Raw genomic sequence first — 20208 nt, forward strand, 5'->3', positions numbered from 1 at the left:
AAAAATACTTACATGTTTAAAACAGGTGACAGGAGCTGCTGTAAAGCTATTGCTATTGATGTAGTTACCCCAGCTGAAACCTTCCACAGGGACAGCTGTTAAGAGAAAGTTATTTCATTTAGGAAGCTGCTAATGAAACATAAATCTTGTATTGCTCAGAATTTGTTTTAGCTGTTTATGTGCCATTACCTGCTTTAGTCTTTGCCTGGTTTTGTAAAGTTGCTTGGTACTGAGCATATGCTGCTAATTTAGCCACCAATGGTTGTTTTTGTAGAACTTTAGCCTTTTTTGTTGGAGGTTTACCCTAAAACAACAACAAAAAGCTAAGTAAATAAAGCCTTTCCAAACTCCAACCCGAAAATTTCCGTAGATCTGTAGCATATTTCTGATGCAACTTTTTTGAAAAAAAATCACTGTGGGGGAAAAAAAAAAGAAAACACTTAAGTTTTAAAAATAATTTATCACGTATTTTTCTCTGGTAGATTTAACTAAAATTAACACAACATAGTATGGAAGTTGACCAAGTACCACAAAACTACATATAATATTAAAGACATTCAAACACCAACAGGAAAACAATTCCTAAAAGATTACTTTTGTACTAGTATTCCAACTTGAAAAACATATATACTCATTATTTTACCTGGAAAAAAAAAGATACCTTTGGAAAGCAGGTTAGAAGGAAGATTTTTTAAATCTAATTTATATCAATGCAGTTTCTTGGCCTTTGTTGCATATGCAATGAATATGAGCAAAGATATAATATTTCTCTACATCTCCAGTTCTTTTATTCAATGTTACAGAAATGTTTTCCTGATTATTTGATTAATATTTTAAGTGAACAGATCAAACCCCATTTTGTAAGACTGTATAGTTAAGAAAACCCTCAAAAGCAAAACACGACAGTGCTAAATAAACCTTTATTCTCTCTAAAGCCTGAAAGTATCTTGGGGATGAGATGCATGGATTTTCAAATCACTACATATATAGACTAATTGTTGGTTGCATGATCTTTTTCTTGCAGATAAAAGTGGGCCGCTGCAGCAGAAATAAGGAGTCAATATTCTGTGTAATTTGCTCTGCTGAGCAAAGCAATTTGCTCATTAGTGATATGGTTTTGAATTTCAGCTTAGAAATCATTTATGTGACAATTTTACTGTGTTTAGAAACTTGACTTAGTTGTTTTAAGAACATCATGCAAGTTTTACAAGTGCACATATTTTACAAAGACAGACTATAATAAGTATATAAAGAAAATGGTGTCTGTACCGCTACCTGAAGTCTGGCCAGAATGCTGGCCTTCTTGGAGTTTGATGAATAGCTTCTGGAACATGATACACTGCAGAAGCGTTTCGTTTTAGAGTAAAAAGCGTCACGGACACCAACCATTCCACACATCTCGCATGTAGCTAATCAGAGGAGAGAAAGAACAAAATGTTTGGGGTGTAAAAAAGCCACAGTAAAAATTCAGAACAAAGCATGAGAAAGGTCCTGTAGGTGGCACCAAACTGATCCATTTCTACCAAATCCAAAATTTTACCCAGAGAAATCTCTGCTAATCACTAATAATCGCGTCCAAAATATTTTTCCCCATTGGTAAAAGCAATCTTTCCCCTCCTCCCCGCCCTTTTATTTTTCTGGTAAACTGCAGTTCATAGCTAGGTAATAGTGAACAGGGACACACTGACAGGCTTTATACAGCAGTGGTAATGAAGTTTTCCTAGTATTGGGAGAAATATTTTTATATATTGTATATATAAACAAGATAAAGGGTAGAGAGATATACTTCCAAGTGTAAGAGAACAGAATGACACTTTCAAAAAAGCTCAAAGCACAAAAACAATGTGCATGAGAACACATACTTGTGTGTATATTATACACAATACATGTTATAAGGGGGGAAATGTTTATAAACTATTTCTTTCCTGACAGCAAGATTCACATTCTATCTTATTACAGTTTTGCAAAACCCAAACAATCCACTTCCATTCAACTATTTTGGTCAATTTTCAAGGGGAACAAACACTTGGGACTGGACACTCACAAATCACAGCAGAAGTTGAAAAACAAAGTCTTGGTACTCACACACCACTTACTTACCCATGCCAGATTTACCGTCTGGATAAGTATAGACCTGTCCATTGTTCTTTATGATTGGGAGACTGGATGGCAAAGGAGCAACCTCTTCTTCACTCTCATCTGAACTGGAGCTGCTGCTGGTGTCCTCACTACAACTATCATAACCGTCAAACATCCCGAATGAATCACGTCTTTTCCTTTCTGTTCGTGAAGTATGTTCTGTCTAAAAATAATAATAATAAAAAAAAGAAATAAAAAAATAAAAGCAAACAAAACAAAGAATAGCAGAGCATTCTGTATACAAAAAATATCAAAGGCAAACTTAAAAAGTTTCAAAGGTCAAAGTCAACCTTTAAATGTAGAACTACTACAAACTGCTCAATCAGCACAGAAATATGAGCTACATATTGCCAATTGAATTAGTATTAGTAGAGCCAAAACTAGCCAATTTTTGGTATTATGACAAACAGGAAGAAAAATCTCTCTTGGTCCACTGAGAATACACAGTATCAGCCCATACGTTCCTTTTTCTTGGTATCTTCAGAGTTCATTAATCCTGATGTGCTGATTAATGACAGCTACACGGATCTTACATGTAAATGAGCACCTTCCAGATGGCTGCAGCCAATTTCACCTGAATTCATTCATTTGAGAAAGCTGGGCAGAGAAGAGACAGTTCAATGAGGAGGGCACTATTCCACCGAGCAGGAATGAGGCTCTCTCTGCTACTACTGGCTTGCAGGGTTACAGATAAATCACTCAGCTTCCCTAGGATTCAGTTTCTCATGGACGAGCTAGGAATACTTCTCTACCTCATGGGGATGTTCTGAGGATTAATACATTAACAATTATGAAGAGCTCAGTTACTATGGCAATAGGGTCTGAATAAATACTAAAAGATAGAAAGGTGACTAATTTGCCACTGTCATCTACAAAACCCTGTTACATAATAGTTTTGCTATAAACTATAAATCTGAGGTCAAGTGAAAACATACAGATTTGAAGAATGCAAAACAGTTGAGCAATTTCCGAAGACATTAAAGAGGCATAAACAACAGATTAACTGGTCTTTTTCTGATGCACATCCACTACATGCATTGTAATAGTCACATCTTTCACTTGATCACTATTTTAAACAGCTCTACTGAAACAAGGTTACTGCTACATAAGTGAGCTGCCTTCATCAAGCTAAAAAAAAAAATTTCAAAGTATTTCCATTACTCTTAATATCTACTAAGAATGAGAGGTATTAATAAATAAAAAAAAGAAAAATTCTACAACGGAAGCACAAGTTAGGGAAACGAACTACAGCAAGAAAACAGAAAAATAAATAAGAAAGCCTTTGCTTCTACTTCCTTCCCACTCCCATCCAAGAGCTAGTTTTATTTAAAAATCACTGTAGACAAAAAGAAATGTGACTGGACTTTTCCTTCTTAAATTGCATTTGGATTCATAGCTTTAAGATTTCATCACAGTAATTCCCCAAATCCCTTTCCTAGAGAGTATATGCCTGAACATCTTTATTGTTGGATTTTATCCAAGCATTTTTCTGCCATGCTATCCTTTTATTATAATATTCTCTATTCTCCTTTTCAATCTAAGTCCTATTATAGAAGGATTTCTTCATAGTTAAAAGGGAAAACTGATTCCCACACTGACTCAATCCTAGCATCCAACTAACAAAAAAACAAACCCCACATCCTGTAAGCGTAAAAGATTATAAAATAAGATACACAAATCGCTTAAAGCACTTTGAAACTTAAATTCAATGTAATGTTAACTGTGCACACGTCCCACAGCCAACCACTCAAAGTTATATTAAAACCAACCAAAACTTAGGACAGGGCATAACTCCACATCTCCTTGAAGAAACTGAGAGCTGCTGGAAGCAGCTAGGACAACAGCTGCAATCATCAGAGGAAATGCAGGGAGAGGGCAGAACAAAACCTCATCCTAAGCTACGCTGGTAGCAAGCCTTACCTGTACACTATCACTGATACTATTACCAGCAAGATGCAAGATCAGTTATTCGTTTGTGTGCACGTGTGCGTAGATTAAGACAGAAGTTGAACACGTTGCCATGGATACAGTGTTCTGCAAAAAGTGGCAGTAATTTACAGATCAGAACATGAAGACTCGTTACCTTCCCCAGAATCTCAAACTCTGTCATGCCCCAGTTTGGCTTTCCTTGACCATTGCCTCCACCAGGAAATAAGACACAGCACCATCCTAACCATTCACAGCAGTAACACCGCGTTGCCTCCTGGTATTACGGACAGATTTTGGTGGTGTACCAGAGCCCATGGACAGTATATCCAGCCTCATCCATGCATCCTCCGTCAATCGGCTGACCTCATTTCACTTAGGGACCAGGGTCCTGTCCTACAGAAAGGAGGGCTTCAACCCTTAGTGGAACCTGCAGCACAGGGTGGTCTCAGCACACTTCTTTTTCTTTTCAAACCAGAGACCTCCGGACACACACGGCCCTTCTGTTTCACACAGTGCTTTGCTGCCAGGGGTGTGAAATGCTGGAGCAGCTCAGGAGGAAGAGAAGCACAGCCCGCTCCCAGTCCCACCAACTCCCAGCGCCACAGCAGAGAAACCCCAGAGCCAGTGCAGCTCCCACTGCGAGGGCAGGAGCAGAAATGGAAAGCTGTAGGCAAGCTGAAGCTCCAGCGGCACAGGAGGGAAGGAAGAAAGGCTGCTGTAGGCAAGCTGAAGCATGGTGCAAGATTACAATCACAGATACCACAACAGAACGGTTGACTCTTTTTATTTTTTTATTTTTTATTTTTCCTATCACATAAATTTAGAACTTTAGCATCACTGCCAAGCCCTCTCTGCCAAAATATTCACAGATGAGAAAGAAAACATTTCCAATTTCTCTAGAGAAATTGGGACCTCTAAAAAAATCGTTCTTCAGCATTACAGAGGTTTCTAAGGAGCAATCATCAAGAGCTAGTTAAGCTTAACTAAAATGTCAAAAGAAGTCCCATATTCCACCTTTCCATTTACTTTATATTTGGTCAAATTGTCTCAGCTCAAGTTATGAGCAACTCCAAATAGCAGCTTTACTGATTAAAATAATACTATAGTTTTTATATAACATTTTCATCCAAGCTTTTGCCAGAAGATAAGCATGCTTGCCAGATAATTTGCATAGGACATTCCTAATGTTAATTTATAGTTATTATCTGGATTGTAATTCTTGGGAAATTACTCAAAATACATTTTGTGTAGCTTGGAAAGCATACAGTTTTTCAATAGAAAAAATACAAACTACTTTGTTTATAGAAGTAGGTGGAAGCTAGGGAAGAAAATATGCAAATACCTATGCTGGAATTTTGCTAGAGCACATCAAAACACTTCTATTTTGATAATAAACACCTCTAAGGTTCTTTTCAACCCATGTTGAGACAGCATTTGTAAAAACAAGTGAATAATGTGTGGAATCTCTGATAGCCCTTCCTGCCGAAATGAAAGGTCCTATTATTTTCCAAGCTCTAATATCTGAAACAGAAAATAGTTAGGGTACAACTCTCAACTCAAAGGTCAAAAACTGCATCCTCATATAAAGGGCAACATATACCTCCAACAGAACCATAATTGAGGAAAAGGCATCTGCTTCGGTAACAGCAGCAGCTTGCAACTCCTGTTGCGTTCTTGCAAGTGCCGAGCAGCAGCATGCCTTACCAGCTGACTAGCCACACCGTCTGACAGAGGAGCACTTAGCTGCTACCTGCAGCACCTCTGTGAATGGAAGCCTCGGAGAGAGCAGCTTACACTCTACCAGGTGCTCCCACTGGATTTTGAGACACACTGTCCATGAGAATGCAGTCCTCCACCCAAATAAGTAGCATGTTAGTTACAGCACCGAAGTGATCCGTCATAACCACAGAACTGTGGGTCACCACTGTCAGCAGAGGGGGAGTAAGCTTAAATTTTATATTTACAGGCTTTAATAATCAACATTTGGTAATCTTTCTCCTAAAATTCATTTTCCGGCTACTAGAGACAGTATCAGGAACTCGATCCAACAATTACAACCGTAACAAGATCAATCAACATGTTTCAAAATACAGACATAAAAGAAAAGGATGGATCCAGGAGCTTGGATTTAGCATGAAAAATGACATTGAGGAGGAAAATTACCCTTCCCTCAAAACTGAAACAGATTAGTGCTCTTTACCTCCTAATGTGAGGGAATGCACCCTGCCTATCTGCAAAGCTTGCTCCGAGCAGGAGAGGAGGCCTGGCTTGCCATAAGCCTCAGAGCCGCGCAACCAGTCATTAGCCAAAGAGCAGTAGCTGCTGCACTACAGGATAACCCAGTAGGTCAGTGAGCAGAAGCAATACGCATACAGGCCAAACATTTAGGTATACTGGCTAAGCTTATTTTCCTAGTAAGATTACCAGCTCCTCAACAGGAAAGGTTTTTAGACAGAGCGACACAAGATCTAGGCGAAGCAGGACTGGCAAATCCAAGTCTGCACGATTATTTGCTTGGGGGTTTCTTGCATAGTTCTTACTGAAGGGGTGGGTGGAGAAAGGAACCCTAAAAAACTGCTTTCTTATTATGCCCAACTTCCCATTTTCCTGTTCTTCCTCTCCCCTCTGAGAGTACTTGGCAACGATGTATTTTTAAGAAATACTCTTAATTAACTATTACACAAGGCAAATGGCATGATAAAAGAATATAGTTAAGGAAACCGGTTTCCTTAAAAGCAGGAAGGCAACTCTAAACAAATATGATTAATAACCAGTTTCTCACTCCTTTAGCATATAGTTACACAGTTGATTTTAGTCAGCACATTATAGCATACGCTCTTGGAGAATAGCAACTACTTTTTCAGTACAAAAAGTTGGTCACAAAAGGCGGATAATGCAGGGCCAAATCACAAAATAAAACCATTTAATGTTAATTAGACATCAAATACTTACTCAGGAGATTGCTTTAGTGGTTCAATGAAAACTATGGTCAAGTATCAGCAAAATTTAGGAGAAAGCGTTTTTGAAGGCGAGAACTTGCTATAGAAATTTTACCCCGTTATTAAGTGACCAACCCCCTTGCCTCCAAGTAAGCAAACCTCGGCAAAAGGAGACTGATACAAAATCACAGAAAGGTCTCAACCTGCTCAAAACGTTTGTCAGTACTTCTGAATCAATTTGGTGCTTGAATTCAGAAAGGCAGCAATTTAGAACTGAGTAGGAGAGCTGTAGCTTAACGGAAGCCTGCCGGCACCTACACAGATAGGCATCTCTTTCAATACTCAGATCTGACTCCCAGAAACGTGACAGAAGTTGGAGCAGATGGTATTTGAGGCCAAGGTCAACAATGAGGTCATTATAACCTTCAGGCCATGGGTCTGTGATAAGTCATGTTTACTTTAATCACATATCCTTAACAGATCATACGTTTCCCATAGTATACTTCGAAGTCGGTATTAAATTTGACGCATGGTTTTTAAATTCATTCATTGATGTTTTATGCCACAAGCTCAGTTTTAGCTCCGGATATCAGCATTAAGGCACCAAGACGACAGAACTTATTTATTACAACTCTTCTGAACTTAAGTTGGCCAGAGTACTTCAGTGCAGTAATACTAGCTCACCCCTGACAGAACTGAAGATCTACTTGTGCCTGAGTGTGACAAAAAAGGAAAAATCAAACACAGTACCAATTTAAAGAAAACACACTTTCAGCTTTCATTAAAAATAAACAAACAGAAAACTCCAAAGCTAAACATCTCGGGATTCCTGGAAATCAGAACCGACCAAACTTACTTTTTTTATATAAGCAACTCACCTCTATCTGGAAATGTGCCTTCCACTCTTATTATAAGTAAAATCTCAGCTGGAAAATTACAGAAATGTTTTTCCTGTCTCTTCATTTGCTATGTATGACAGCATTTTGTCTGAAGCCAGTTTCTGCTGTTTGCCAATGGTTTTGTCCATAGCCTCTTCCCCAGGGGGTTTCACACAAGAGGGGAGACTCTTTTACAAAAAAATATATCAAATTAGCAGGCAATTTGGAGGGGGAGGGGTAATGTAAATATGTGAAATATCTGAGTTTTGAAAAAAAAATGAAAATCTGTTACAAATTCCATTACGTGTTTACAAAGCTCTTATATACAGGAATACCCAGAAGAGGCAAAGTCTAGAAGGCAAATACTTTGTTTTAACCATCCTGTTAACATTAAAAAACAAAAACAAACCAAAAACCCAACACTAACCCAAAACCATGGTGTGCTACACCTCAATTCCTTCTATGTGCTCAGAGCTGGATTCAGCAAAAACATCGCACGTGTCTGATGTGTGCCGACTTACCTGAGAAGTGAAGGTATGTTGGAGTAGTTTGCAGAAGGTATCAAGAACCTTACAAAATTAAATTAAATTTTAGAAGGTAAGAGAACTGAAAGCTAATGAGGAGGAACTTCTTTTGTAAACATTATTAACACCGCTAACGTCGTCTAGCTCTTTAGGGAGCAAAAATGAAGATAATTCTTATTTTCAGGCTACAAGCCTTTCGTATGTGTACAGGTCTCCATGCTCTCAAGAACACCTGAACCATTCTTGTGGCATAAGCAGTGACATCCACCTAGGGGAGTTTTTACCTCAGCTGTGCTGCCCTATAGCTTAGGCTACGCGCTTCCTCAAACCCATCCCTAGGCAGAACTAACAAGCAAAGACAACTGCACACACCTATCAACTTTGTCGGCTTTTGTGAAGAATACACTTTTAGATCCCATTTAAAGATCCAGATTAGTCTCTCCCATACCCTTTTTACTCTGCTCCCTACAAGTCAGGACCAGACTGCTCCAAGCAGCTGTAACGAGCAAACAAATAAACGCAGCTCCTCACGCATGCAAAACAATCTGCATTTAAACCACAGAGAATTGCCCTGCAGCTTTCAGAGTGTTGACTGGGATTGAAAGTTAAGGATCCCAATGGCTACCACCCACGTTTTAAACTTTTTTTTTTTTTGTTAAAGGAGTCGCTTTTTCACACGCGGCCGCTCCTCCCAGGACCTGACAGAACCGGGCTGACAGAACCCTTGCGAACCCTTCCAGCACCGACCTGAAAGCGAAACTGGTCGCATGGGTTTGCGGCACGGGTCGGGAACAAAGCCACAACAACACAGCCGCGACTTGGGGGGGATCGCGACACAGAGAAGGTCGCGACAGAAGAGTGGGTCACAGCGTGTGGGTGGTCGCGGCAGAGGAGGGAATCGCGACAAAGGGGGAGGATTACGACAGAGGAGGGGGATCACGACGGAGGGGAGGTCTCCCCCTCCTCCCCCACTGCTCCCCTCTCTCACAGCCCCCCCCGGAGCCCCCCTCTCCCCACCACCCCGTTCCCCAGCCCCGCCCCGCACCCCGCGGACCACGGGGGCTCCCCGCGGCGCCTCTCCCCCCGCCAGCCCCCGGCACTCACCAGCTCCTTTGTGTCTTCCATCAGGCCCTGGCGGGCAGCAGGCAGCGGCCGCCACGGCCCCCTCGGCTGGGCTCGGCCCTCAGGGCGCCCCCAGCCCCAGCCCCAGCCCCCGCCCCCGCCACCCGCCCCTGCCGGGGCCCCGGGGCGGCCCCGCGGAGTTCAGCGCCGCGCCGGGGGAGCGGGGCCCCGCGCCCTGCGCCGGGACAGCAACAACATGAGCGGGCGCGCACTGCGCAGGCGCCGAGCCCCGCCCCCCGCGCGCCCTCATTGGGCGCCCCGCGGGATGGGGCTGCCTCGCTCGCCGTACCCCCCCCGGCCTGTCGGGGAAACCATTTAGAAGCTGGGGGGGAGAGAGAATGAGAAAGAGATGAAAGGGAGGAGCAGCCCAGACTGGGACTGCTTTAGTTTTATGACGGGTGGTGGGGAATGCGGGATCGCTGCTGAGCTGAGGAGGAAAGCTGCTCGTTGTCAAGCCCCGGGGTGCAGCACTTCCCCGCGCACGCAGTGGTGCGGCCCGACCGCCTCTGAGTCACGTGGGACGCGGGGCAGGCGGGGCGAAAGGGAGGCAAAGAAAGAAGGCCACGTGACCACGCCTTGCAGCCGGACTCACGTGGGCCGAGCGAGGGGAGAGGGAGGTGCAGCGGCGGGGGCCTATCGGGAGAGGAGGTGGGGCGGTCACGTGGGCGGTCCGTACGCGAGCAGCCAGCAGGGCTTCCGCTTCCGGTCGGTGCGCGCGGCGGCCCCGTGAGGAGCGATGCGGCCGGGGCCGGGGGCGGCCCGCGGGGGGGAGGCCGGGCCGCGGCGGGCGGGGCCGCTGAAGCTGTCGGTGGGGAAGACGCAAGTCGGCAGCGGTAAAAAGAAGAAGAAGAAGAAGAAGATGGCGAAGCAGCTCTGGCGGCGCGCGGAGGAGGAGGAGGCGGCGCGGCGCGGCCGGCATCTGCGGGCCCTGTCCGGAGCCACGGGCGCGGAGCGGGAGCTGGAGGAGCTGCTCTTCGGGGACTGTCTCGCCGCCGAGGAGGGCGAGCTGCTGCAGCGCCTGGCCGGCCCGCGGCAGGTAGGGCCGGGGGGCGGGCGGGAGCTGCGGTGGCGGCACCTTTCTGTCTGCGGGTCCCCCCCGAGGGGCGGTCGTCGCCCCGCGGCTGGGCTAAAAGGGCCCGCTTGGTTGTTTCCAGCACGCTGCTACAGAGGGAGGAAGCCTTCTCAGAGACTCCAGCGATTCGGAGGTAGAGAATGAAGCGAAAAGCACTTTCGTGTCTAAAGCGCCGGCCTGGGTGGATGAGGATGATGAAGCTGAGGAAAAGTAAGTTCAAGCTCGCGGGTAGGAGTGGCTATAAGGGGCTTCAGTGGGAATGATCTTCGTGTTTTGTGTGTTTTTGTTCCCTAGGGTTGATATGACACACAGGTACAGGAGAGATTTGATGAAAAGTGATGCTGAGAAAATTCTTACCAAGAAAAAGCTGAAAATAAGACTTGAAGAGCAGTGAGTATCATTAATACTTCTCTGGCAAGCTTTATTAAATTAAGAGTGTGTGGTTTTCTAAGTCCCGTTGTGGACTGCTCTCCATGGAAATGTTATTGTGTTAATGTGAGTTGTTTAGAGCTAGTGCTTCTTATGGTGCTTCTGGTATTTTTATATCCAAAAATAATACTGAGAGTAGTAGTAAATAAAATGTGAATTGGGTTTTTCTTCGTTGTTTAATGCTTGTTTTTGTAGAGATAAATTAGTTCTTCTAATAAATTATACCGAAAGCTATTTGTAGAGACTTGTTGTGTTTTAATTAGGGTGACAAAATACCTGAATTTAGTAAGGAATATAAGAAAGAATAGCAATAGCATAATGATGTAGAAATACAGATGGGCTTCAGCTGAAGCGTGCATCACTCTGAAGAACAGTGCCTTAATGATTGGTATCAATTTTGCTTTACAATCACATTCTATGAGTTAGCACTAATAAAGGAAGCTATTTTATTATGTTATTTTATTATATTAGTTACACGAATAAAGGAAGCTGAATGAAATTTGAGGTGAGCTTTGCATAGCATTTTAAGTGAAAGTAATCTTGCAAATTTTTAACTGTGTGTTGCAAGACATACACGTATCTAATGTGTAGAAAGAAATAATTGTGTTAAAAGATTTCTTCCTTCTCTCCCCTCACCATTATCTTGCTAGATTTCAGCGAGCTATGGGAGGAGTTCCTGCCTGGGCTGACAGAGAAAACAGGAAGAAATCCAAGACGACTACAAGTGATAGTAAAGAAACCCATTACAACCCTAACATGCCTTTCTGTGCTTTCCTATTCAGCTGCTTAAAAAATGATTGATGTTTGATCGATTTCTGTGATGTGTTGATATGCTGGCTTAATCAGCTTTGTTTCCTTTAGCATGCTTTGATTTGTTTTATTGTTTCAGTAAGGAATTTATAGATTGTGATCTGTGAGTGTTTGGTGAATTAACCTTTTCAATATGCTTTGTTTTAATTAGGTGGCAGTGATGATGATGATGATCTGCTATGCAGAACTGGTAATTTCATATCAACCTCGGAATCCCTGCCAAGAGGTATTTTGGAGGTAAAGGCAAGCCTGGTTGTGCACCTTAGTCTGAGGTGCAAAATATACACGCTTTGCTTTTTTGCTCTTTGGGCAGTGATTGCATGAGTTTCTTGTTTGTTTCTGTAATTGTAATGTTTCAGTATTTACACAACTTGATAGGTCACCTTATGAAAGCATGAAACAAATTGAGGTGTATTGTTTGCTGCAGGGATTACTTTATGTATTCTTAAATAACATCTGGTAGTGGGATTTCAATCTGTGTGGGAAGGATGGAAATCTCCCATAACTTTGAGGTTATTGAAGTGGTTTTTGAAAAGTGAGCCTTAAGATTTTCTTACATAATTTCATTTACAATCATTTTCTTTCTTATGTCATCTCATTTGCAATTATTTCAGGTAGTGAGAATGAAGAGTTTTACATAGGCTTTCTACTACAACTAGTAGTCCAACTAGCTTTTTATTATATCTGCCATGTGGAAACAGCTTGCCAAGCTTACTGTGTGTGTGAGTTCTGCTTGTATCTGTTGCCTAATGTCAGCATAGGGTTTGAGATCTCTTGTAGAACAAAGAATAAATAAGTTGACTGTTCATCAGCATAAATAAATGCATAAACTTAGTTGTTTTTTCAAACTGTTTGATCTGTTTCCTAGATGAAGAGCTGCTTGCCTGCTAATCAGGAACGTCTTGCTGATGGAAAACTGTCAACTGTGCAGTTCCATCCGTCTGCTCAAGTTGTTATGACTGCTGGACGTGATCGATCTGTGTCACTCTTTCAGGTGAAGAAATTCAATTTACATGATGTAGATAGCCACTAGTACTGAATACTCTTTTGTTGAATGTACCTGAAATAGCTTGGGATGATAAACTTGCTTTTCATTCTTCCTACGGTGGCATGCACAGAGTGGTTGTAATGTCTGTGATTAGAATGGAATTGGATTTTTTGGGAAGATTTCAGTGGAAGATTTCAATCAGTGACTTCATACCAACTATTTGCAGAGTATAAGTAAATTAGTTCTATGAGGCTTTTTAGTTGATGAGTAACAAGGGCTGGTGAGGTTGTGGTGTTTGTTTTTTAAGTTGTTTGTAAAACCTGTAGTGAGGAGCAATCCACTTACGTTTACAATTGTAATATTGCTGAGAAATTATTTTGGGGATGGAGATGCTGTACTGCAGAAGGAAGTCCTGGGACACTCCTGTCTTGCTCCTCTGAACACTAAAAATCATAACTGTTAGGAACTTTCTGGGTGGCCCAGCATCAGGGAAGTGGTCAAAGACACAAGTTGAATTTGACTTCCACAAGTCTGCAGGAGAGGAAAATGCAAAGCAAACATTTCCATTTGGAAAAGCGTGTTAGAAATTACAGTTTGAACAAAGCATGGGCTAGGCAGGAAGGCTAAGAAGTAATCCAGGAAGGCTGGGAGTGCCTAGTGTATAGGGTGAGGGGTGAGACGTGGGCTATTTGTAAATTTGGAAGAAAGGGAGAGACTCATTTCCAACTGGTGTATTTTTACTTTCTTTTATACTGGTGAGTCAATAAGAATTTACTCTGTAGAATTATTTGGTATGTTCCTTAATGTGATGATGTTTTTATTGAAGGTTGATGGTATAAGGAATCCAAAAATACAGAGCATCTATTTAGAGAGTTTTCCGATCTATAAAGCTCGTTTCAGTGCTGATGGAGAACAAGTTATAGCCACTGGTACTCATCATAAAATGTTTTACGTGTACGACATGATGGGTGGAAGCATTATTCCTGTACATCAAGTAAGAGGTATGTTTGTTAGTCCTTTAAGAGTTTTCAGTATTGTTAAATAGACATAACTGCCATTTAGATGGCATATGAATTTGCTTTAAAAGGAAGTGTAGCGAATTGTTGGAGGTAGCGATACTTATTAGAGTATGTTTAGCTTTAGTTTGTCAAGGATATAGCCCTAGGTTTGTGTGATATCTAACTAGTAATGTTATTTATGGGGACAGTATATTACAGAACCAAAAAGCTCAAGTACAATCAGGTCTTGCTCCTATTCGTTGTAGGTGTGAAAGTTAAGGAGAAAGAATAAATTGTGCCAGCATGATGATCTAATTCTCTTTTTAAAGGCATGGAGGACAAATTTGTCAAAAACTTTGAAGTCTCTCCAGATGGATCATTTATGCTTCTAACTGGAACTTCGGGTTATCTTCACTTGCTGTCAATGAAGGTGGTTTTTATTTCCATAATGCATGTAACTTCAGTTTCTTGGTACCCTTTTCCTTTTAAGTCTGCTTGCAATCTAGCTTTTTAGTTGAAACAGGTATGATGTACTATGACAGCCTTTGTGAGTGAGCTATTAACTACCTGTAGCATTAGAAAATGATTTGGGGATGTTTAGAATTTTCTCAGTGAAGTTGTCTTTGGGACTGGTGATGTAGTTAAATCCAGAGTATCATGGATTTTTTTGTTGCTGTTCTATTAAAAAGAAAATTATATGTCGATGATGTGTTTCATCTAATTGCACGAACACTGCTAACAAAATTAATGGCCTCAGTATGGAAACAGGAATCTGAGGGTGGATGATAATAGGACTTGTTTTTTTTTTTTGGAATAGCACTAGCATGTGTTGGTGTACCTTTGTCATGAATTATTCTGTCTACTGTGATTCATAATGAATCTAGAACTTTTTTCAGTTATATTTTAAAATGCCATATCATAGCACCTGGAAATTGCTATATGATAGCAACTTGGAAATAACTAGGAAAAATACCTTTATAAAATAAAGCTCATTTCCTTTATGTAGTAAGATCCCTCTGTGAGGGAGCAAAAACAAGTGTTGAAATGCCAGATTCATAGTCACCACTGTTAATTTCATCCTACAGACAAAGGAACTGATCAGCACTATGAAGGTAAATGGAAGATCCACTGCCTCTGCTTTCACTTCAGACAGCAGTAAAATATATAGCTATTCAAGTAAGTGTTCTCCCTAATAGCACTGATTGTAATTCCATTTATATTATTCTTTGTAAATCAACTGTTTTGCCAAGTTAATTGGCAAATTAAGTGATCAATCATGTAAAAAATGAACTGCTTTAGTATATTCTTAGATTAAAGAAATCCTATATTTGATACTTGTAAATGAGTTAACAGCTGTCTTTTTCTGAAATTTATTTTATCAAGACAGACAAATGAATGTGTCTTCTGTATACATGGCTTCTATAATCTTCGATTTCATTCTGCAGAGGAAGGTGAAGTTTTCATTTGGGATGTAAGAAGCAGAAAGTGTCTACACAAATTTGAAGATGAAGGTTCTTTGGAAGGAAAGTGTATTGCTGTTTCAAAAAATAACCAATATGTGGCATGTGGGTGAGTAACGTGGATGTTTCAGTTTCTTTCTATCTCATTTCGAAGCTCTTCAGTAAGTTTATTTGGGGCTAGTAGGAGTGCAGGAATACAGAAAAAGTTCACTTTTAATGAAGCTCCAGTAGAGGTGAATGGATGAACCATTGCCTTTTCTATGATAATCATTTTTTTTGTTCCATGTATATATAAAATACCATACACACTGAATACTGGTATCACTCTTAATGTATTACTATTGCCTTGCAATAGGTCTAGCAGTTAATTTTAAAATAATACTGAGTGAAATTGCATAACATGTAGTACAGATGTCAGTTTGGTGCCCCGTTTCTTTCACCTTTTTTTCTAGTTTACTCTTATACTTCTGATTTGGTTGCTGTAAGAGAACATGTTATCACTTTAAAAAATGTCTTAACTCAGCTGCACCAACAGAGCCTTAATGCTGCTTGAAAGTGTTTCTGAAATAAGCTTGCTGAGATGCAACTTCAGCTAGTGGTATCACTTCGTTACAATGAGACTGCAAAATATTCAAGTACAGCATGCGTTTTCTTAGCCCACTGCAGAAGAGGATTTTTAAGTAGAGTTGCTCTGCACAGAGGGTGTTTTTAGTTGTTGTATTTTGTATAAAAGCAAACACAAAAGAACTCTAAATGATTTCTGAATCTTTGATAGTAAGCTGTCACTGCTTTGAATTCATATAACAGACCAGTTAATGAAGTATCTCCAGTTAAGTGTCTCAGATACCCCACCTGCCCCTTGCAACCCTCCACTAAATACTGTTGCAAACTTTAAAGCAAACTGCAAGCTTCAAACAAAATATTACAAACTGATCTTCTTAAGTTGAACGTTGGCTATGGATAACAAATGAATATGTACTGTAGATGCTATTTCTTGATATAGTCTGTTAATTTCTCTTTTTAGTTCAGTTTCTGGAGTTGTAAACTTATATACTACTGATGTCTGTCTCAAAGAAAATAATCCTAAACCAGTTAAAGCCATAATGAATCTAGTTACATCTGCTACATCTGTGACCTTCAGTCCCACCACGGAAATCTTGGCTGTGGCTTCCAATGAAGCTGATGAGGCTGTCAAATTGGTATGTTCAGCTTCTTGCATGGTATCTTGGTGGAAAAATTTTCCTGCTGATGTAATAAAACTGATACTGAGTAGATACGTGTACTGCAGAATTTGCTAGACAGAGCAGATCAGAGTGTGTACAAGGCACTGTACATCTAAGAAAATTGTTTTTTTCTTTGAAGCACGTTCTGAATGTAGTCTAATTCACCTAACTCACCTGTTATTTTTCTCTCTTTAAAATGCCTTTTTTTACAGTGCTGTAAATACAACAACTTAGCAACAAATCTGATTTTTCAGTATCTGTTAACTGTTACAGTCCTACTGTGTGGTACTAGCTCATTCAGAATTCTGCCAGCCTTGTCAGAATTCTGGTCAACAGTAGATCTATTCAATTAATCTGAGGATTTGGAAGCCTATTTTTACTCTTTAGATGTAATTACTCAAAAATAAATTAGGTGCAATAAATGATTTCTTAGTGTGTTCCCTGCACCTTGTTTCTTCAGTAGAACACTACCTAGAGTGGGGTAGGATAGGAATAGAACTGATCATTTGAAATCAATGTTGAATTTAGACGTTAAATTTTTACTTTAATGTGATTTTTTTTTGTTCCCAACTGATGAGTTACGTATTTCTTCATAGATACACATTCCGTCATATACTGTATTCTCAAACTTCCCAGTGTTCAGAAGAAAACAAATTTATCTTACTCAGTCTATGGACTTTTCTCCTAGAAGTGGATTTTTCTCTATAGCAAACAACAAAGGCAAAGCTTTATTATATAGGTATGTACTAAATTAGGCTGATAAATGCTAGGTAGCACACTTTCCTTTGGTAAGGTGGGGCAGATGACTGGTAAATGATAAATTGGTCTACTTGGTCTGATTTTTACTTAAGAGAGTATGATGCTGACTTCCTATTCTGGGGAATAAACCTAGTTGTTTTCTGATGATAAACTATACTTTGCTGCAGACATGTATGTCAAAATTTTTGTTTCTTGCTGAAATAAAAAGAATAAAAATAAAATAAAATAATAAAAAATAAAAATAAATAAAAATAAATAAAATTAAAAAATGAAATAAAAATGGAAAGAAAAAGCCAGATACTGGATGTTCTTCCATTTTTTTTCCATTTTAAAATAGTTCGGAAGACTAAAACAAGATACGAATTTCCATACTACCATCTGCATCTGCCATGGGTTTGTTCTAGCTGTGAAGGCAGGATGAAGAGCATCCTTTGGGGGAGGGGGGGTGGTGGTGCACTGGCACAGGTTGTCCAGAGAGGTTGTTCAATCTCTGTCCTTTCAGATACTCAAAGCAATCTGGATGTCTGTTGAGTAGCTTAAGATAAACTTGATTTTAATGTGAGATCTGATTTATGAGGTCTGACAGGGAGAACTTATGAAAAAACCTCCTAAGGAAGAATGTAAAAATGAGAAATCTTGTAATGTAATTGTCCTTTATTTAAATTTGAACTGCATATTGTAATGGCACTTCAGGTAAATCCATTAAGCTGATGATTGCTGTCTTTTACTACATATATGTTTCAGCTACTGAATAGTTCTCATTTCTTACGTCATTTGCTCAACAGGTTACTGAAGTTTTAAACCTGTCTCAACTTTGTTTTTTCTTCAGGCTGAAACATTATTCAGATTTTTAAAAGATAGAGGAGAAAATGGGCTCGTAACTCAGGTAAGAGTAGCACTAGAACTATTGATAAGATTCTCTTGAGGAATCTTGGTTTTGTTTTGCTGTTTCCACCACTTCATAGGTGGCAACAAGAAGTTCTTAGTGTGTAATTTGAAATGGTATTGTTTGGATCATTTGTACACACAGTGGGCTACTTTAATGGGCAAGATTTATACTTGTCTTGTTAATCTCAGCTTTTCTAATACTCGTAATACTCTTAAAGGCAGTAGGTAGTTTAACGAAACTTGCTCAGTCCTGTTGACAGCAATTTAAAGAAAATCTGAATATATTTAAATCACACTCCTGGGCAGTGGTGGTAAAAGCAACTGTGGGCTGGCTTAGCTTGGTCCTGTTGTGAAGTCATGTTAAGCCTGCATAATTGAAAATTTAGGTTACATAAATAAGCTCGAAGTACAGCTTGTGTGCAGGCATCTTATTGTAGACTTTAACCTCTTCCTGGGAAAGGAGAATGTCCTGTAGCCTTGTCAGTAACATAGTAGTGCTATTTGACCCAAAACATGATAATGATTGAAAGCTCAGGCTATTCAAACTGGAGGCAGATTAATCTTCTGCATGTTAAGCTTGCATAAAACTTTGTGATGGCTAAATATTCTGAAGATACTAACAAAATTATCTGTACTGGTCTTTCTGCAGGTGTTGTAACCTGGAACTACAAGAATGGAACTACATAATCAAGCAAATTTTTTATATGGAAGTTGAAAAATAATATAACTTTTATGGTTTTTTGAATGTTTTTACTTAATAAATGTACCTGATAAGTTTCCAGGCATGTTATTTCAACTTTTTCATTTTTTTTTGCATAAGCAAATGACTATAGATTTTAATGGTTGATACTCAAGTTAATGTCTTAAAAAAAATGCTTAATGTCTTTAGTTATTATGAGAATGTAAAGTATTGCACTGTTAATACAAGTATTGGCTTTACGTGAAGTGTGAGCTCTGCTTTGTGCATTTGGCTTGAGCTTTGCCACCAGCCAGATCCCTTTGTGGCTGGAAACACGGTTTTGCTGACCGGGGGGAGCAAAGAAGTAACCTGAAGAACCCCGTTGGTGCAATGGGCCAGCTGTGGGTTAGGAGGAATGCCAGCCACCATCATTTGTGCTTAACGTCTCACAAATATCACGAAGCAAACTGTTGTACTGTTGTTTTAATTCTTCAGGAAGGCTCCATTCTTACCTTTCTGTGAAAGTAAAGCATCCTGAATCACCCTGAGTGTCACTTCATTTGATTTTTCAATCAGTTGCAAAATCCTGACCTCATTAGGGTCACCTAGCAAGGATTACTTTACAGCTGCTGTTGCTGGTTCTTTCTGATATGCCTCTGATCATTGTTTTCCTGAATTGGCCACATGTTTTAAAATACATACAGGACAAAGTTGGCTAGGAGTATGCTACAACATAAGTAAAGTCTCTGTTTTGAGAATAAATTGTGACTAATGACATCTGTCCATTTCACAGGAGGGAGCTTTTGGAGCAGTAATATCAAGAGCAAGGTGTTCCAGTAAGCGTTAGTGAAGGTCAATATTAAGCAGTCAGTGAAAGTGTAATTACAAAGAAGGTACTCAGAGCATGAGGAAAAGCTAATTCTAGAAACCTGTCAAAGGTATGAATTTATTGCTAAGTACTTGTCATAACTGTTTTCAAAAACAGGATAGTGTTCTCTGAAGTACTGTTTTTTTAACACAGCTTTATCAGTGATGCTTCTTTACAAATCATGAAAAAGCAGATCATGCTATGAAGGTGTTAAACTGACTAGAGTATTTAAACTTATTGCAGTGTTAAACCTAAATATCTTTGGAAGAGGAAAAATAAGCACGCTTTATTAAGATGCTTGATGTAGGAGTCTTCTGTTACAACCAAATCTAGTTTAAAATCTAGATGGGACTAAAAATTTGTTGAATTTCAGAAAACCAGAAGCTGAAACTGGTTGATACTTCACTAGAGGGCAGCACTTAATCACTTATTTGGACATTTGATTGCTTTATGCAATGTATCAGTTTGTCCTGTGACAGCCCTGCTCCTGAGTAGCATTGTGG

General features: G+C 40.0%; 2 protein-coding genes across 8 annotated transcripts in view; one reads left to right on the plus strand and one right to left on the minus strand.

The window, feature by feature from the left end:
* The window catches only part of MBTD1 (mbt domain containing 1), a 35314-nt gene extending 25612 nt beyond the window's left edge, over window positions 1–9702 (minus strand). Inside the window, exons 1-7 of one of the 7 annotated variants that reach the window (XM_040530787.1) lie at window positions 9514–9680; window positions 7886–8073; window positions 4060–4173; window positions 2101–2302; window positions 1270–1409; window positions 190–304; window positions 13–95 (exon numbers count right to left, since the gene is read on the minus strand). In XM_040530787.1, the coding sequence (XP_040386721.1) occupies window positions 13–95; window positions 190–304; window positions 1270–1409; window positions 2101–2254 (492 nt within the window). In that variant the 5' untranslated portion in view covers window positions 2255–2302; window positions 4060–4173; window positions 7886–8073; window positions 9514–9680. Of the gene's footprint in view, window positions 1–12; window positions 96–189; window positions 305–1269; window positions 1410–2100; window positions 2303–4059; window positions 4849–7885; window positions 8074–8406; window positions 8455–9513 lie in introns of those variants that run through there. The other 6 variants (XM_040530786.1, XM_040530785.1, XM_040530783.1 and 3 more) reach the window with 6 other exon arrangements.
* A 370-nt stretch (window positions 9703–10072) lies between these two features.
* On the plus strand, window positions 10073–19380 carry UTP18 (UTP18 small subunit processome component). Its single transcript, XM_040530154.1, has 14 exons — window positions 10073–10567; window positions 10686–10813; window positions 10898–10993; window positions 11683–11762; window positions 11994–12079; window positions 12711–12836; window positions 13657–13831; window positions 14158–14258; window positions 14914–15004; window positions 15274–15397; window positions 16313–16487; window positions 17108–17250; window positions 18100–18156; window positions 18808–19380. The coding sequence occupies exons 1-13, from the start codon at window positions 10268–10270 to the stop codon at window positions 18122–18124; spliced, it is 1650 nt and encodes a 549-aa protein (XP_040386088.1). The 5' UTR covers window positions 10073–10267; the 3' UTR covers window positions 18125–18156; window positions 18808–19380.
* Window positions 19381–20208: the final 828 nt, after the last annotated feature.

This window comes from Cygnus olor, chromosome 18, assembly GCF_009769625.2.
Source record: "Cygnus olor isolate bCygOlo1 chromosome 18, bCygOlo1.pri.v2, whole genome shotgun sequence".
Classification (NCBI taxonomy): domain Eukaryota; kingdom Metazoa; phylum Chordata; class Aves; order Anseriformes; family Anatidae; genus Cygnus; species Cygnus olor.

What these genes read in the sequence shown, in the direction of transcription:
- UTP18 (XM_040530154.1), top strand. Translation starts at nt 10,268, where the DNA reads ATGCGGCCGGGGCCGGGGGCGGCCCGCGGGGGGGAGGCCGGGCCGCGG. An exon ending in TGCCAAGAGGTATTTTGGAG is followed by an intron (nt 12,080 to 12,710) that starts GTAAAGGCAAGC and finishes TCTGTTTCCTAG; the next exon opens with ATGAAGAGCTGCTTGCCTGC. An exon ending in TTCACTTGCTGTCAATGAAG is followed by an intron (nt 14,259 to 14,913) that starts GTGGTTTTTATT and finishes TTCATCCTACAG; the next exon opens with ACAAAGGAACTGATCAGCAC.